At 32.6% G+C, this 2,938-nt stretch overlaps 1 protein-coding gene across 1 annotated transcript; it reads right to left on the reverse strand.

Annotated features, from left to right (window-relative positions):
• Positions 1–104: 104 nt before the first annotated feature.
• Positions 105–2,382, reverse strand: LOTGIDRAFT_70700 (hypothetical protein; the record flags this gene model as incomplete). Its single annotated transcript, XM_009060143.1, has 2 exons — positions 105–496; positions 2,289–2,382. Coding segments are annotated over 2 exons (486 nt in total), but the record flags the coding sequence as incomplete, so codon positions are not given.
• Positions 2,383–2,938: the final 556 nt, after the last annotated feature.

Below are 2,938 nucleotides of genomic sequence, written 5' to 3' on the forward strand. Positions count from 1 at the left end.
TTTTAGACTAGGGTAGAGACAGAAAATCCAGATGCTCCATTTTAATTGCAATGTTACAATACTTAAAATTCGAGGCAATTTAAATTTAGGTCATGTAGGCTATGAAACCTCCAGTTACTAACTTGAAAATTCAACAAACTAACATGAAAATTCAACATACTAACTTGAAAATTCAACATACTAACTTGAAAATTCAACATACTAACTTGAAAATTCAACATACTAACTTGAAAATTCAACATACTAACATGAAAATTCAACATACTAACTTGAAAATTCAACATACTAACTTGAAAATTCAACATACTAACATGAAAATTCAACATACTAACTTGAAAATTCAACATACTAACTTGAAAATTCAACATACTAACATGAAAATTCAACATACTAACTTGAAAATCCAACATACTAACTTGAAAATTCAACATACTAACATGAAAATTCAACATACTAACTTGAAAATTCAAGATACGAACTTGAAAATTCAAGATAGCTTGCGATGCAATGTAACATACGCCCACTGGCAGATGTCAGAAATGATAAAACAGTCTTTAGTGACTAAAGTACGAATTCTCTCATATTGAAGAAATTATTTATGCTGAATAATTCCACAAAATTTTTTAAAATCAATATCAATAACCCAAATACAACAAACAATTAAATCACACAGCTCTAATCAAGGGCAAAAAACAACTTTTGACGCGTGCTTACAGAGTCACGGGCAATAACTCAAAAAATGTTCATCAAAAATATCTCTTGTTAGAACTTGTCCGAGATCTTATCAATTCCAATGATCACACCAAGTTAAAATCGGTTGAAAACTGTGCTTCTATTGTGCTCACAAACAAATTTTGATGCGTTTTTACAAAGTCAAGGGCAATAACTCAAAAACCGTTCATCAAAAATGCATCAAGTTAGAACTTGTCCGAGATCTTATCAATTCCAATGATCACACCAAGTTTCATCAGAATCGGTTGAAAACTGTAGCTTCAATCCTGCTCACGAACTATTTTTAACAAATTTTGACGTGTTTTTACAAAGTCAAGGGCAATAACTCAAAAACCGTCATTGAAAATGCGTCAAATTAGAACTTGTCCGAAATCTTATCAATTCCAATGATCACAACAAGTTTCATCAGAATCGGTTGAAAACTGTAGCGTTAATCCTACTCACACACTATTTTTAACAAATTTCAACACGTTTTAACAAAGTCAAGGGCAATAACTCAAAAACTGTTCATCGAAAATGCGTCAAGTTAGAACTTGTCCGAGATGTTATCAATTCCAATGATCACACCAAGTTTCATCAGAATCGGTTGAAAACTGTATCGTCAATCCTGCTCACAAACTATTTTTAACAAATTTCAACACGTTTTAACAAAGTCAAGGGTAATAACTCAAAAACTGTTCATCAAAAATGCGTCAAGTTAGAACTTGTCCGAGATCTTATCAATTTCAAGGTTCACACCAAGTTTCATCCGAATCGGTTGAAAACTGTAGCTTCAATCCTGCTCACGAACTATTTTTAACAAATTTCAACACGTTTTAACAAAGTCAAGGGCAATAACTCAAAAACTGTTCATCCAAAATGCGTCAAGTTAGAACTTGTCCGAGATGTTATCAATTCCAATGATCACACCAAGTTTCATCAGAATCGGTTGAATACTGTAGCTTCAATCCTGCTCACAAACTATTTTTAACAAATTTCGACGCGTTTTAACAAAGTCATGGGCAATAACTCAAAAACCGTTCATCGAAAATGCGTCAGGTTAGAACTTGTCCGAGATCTTATGAATTCCAATGATCACACCAAGTTTCATCAGAATCGGTTGAAAACTGTAGCTTCAATCCTGCTCACGAACTATTTTTAACAAATTTCGACGCGTTTTAACAAAGTCATGGGCAATAACTCAAAAACCGTTCATCGAAAATGCGTCAAGTTAGAACTTGTCCGAGATCTTATGAATTCCAATGATCACACCAAGTTTCATCAGAATCGGATGAAAACTGTAGCTTCAATCCTGCCAACGAACAATTTGTAACACATTTCAAGGCGTTCTAAGTCAAGGGTAATATCTCAAAAACCGTTCATCGAAAATATGTCAAATTCGAACTTGACCGAGATCTTATCAATCTAAAGCATCACACTAAGTTTTATCAAAATCAGATAAAAACTGTAGTCTCTATATAGTGCTCACAAGAAATGTTGACGGACGGACCGACGGACCGACGCACAGGGGAGACGACAATATACGACCACATATTCATGTGGGCGTATAAAAATACTAACTTGAAAATTCAACATACTAACTTGAAAATTCAACATACGAACTTGAAAATTCAAAATAATAACTTGAAAATTCAAAATACTAACTTGAAAATTCAAAAAAAAAAAAAAATGAATGGCCCTAATACGCTTCCGTACGCTTTCGTAGATCTGCCCTAATAAATCTATCATTTTAAAATCCCTGCATAACTTCAATATTATAGATATCTTTTTAAAACACAAACTGAATTCCTTGAAATATATTTATAGATATCGAATAATCAATAGCCTACCCTACATATCTGTCCGGAGCCACGACTTTCTCTAGCCAAATACAGTGTAAAGTTTAAGGGATCCAGTCTTTGGATTAGCCTACCTTCCACTCTAAAAGTTTTGAAAAATCCCGAATCATTTCATAAATATATTTTAATTTACATCCCAAAAACCAAATAGTTACAGTTTTTGATCAAATTTGTATATAAATCTACCAAATTGACAAATATTGCATGTTTCTTCTGTTATCAATTGTATATTGCTTGTATAATAGTCGCTGATTAATTTGGTTTGTATGTATATAAGTTGGACGAAGTGCAAGAAAGGTCTAATTTCGTAACCTAATAAAGTGATTATTTATCAATCTTTTGCATCGTTTCTATATTACAAAACCAAC

The sequence above is a fragment of the Lottia gigantea genome, assembly GCF_000327385.1.
Source record: "Lottia gigantea unplaced genomic scaffold LOTGIsca_4036, whole genome shotgun sequence".
Classification (NCBI taxonomy): domain Eukaryota; kingdom Metazoa; phylum Mollusca; class Gastropoda; family Lottiidae; genus Lottia; species Lottia gigantea.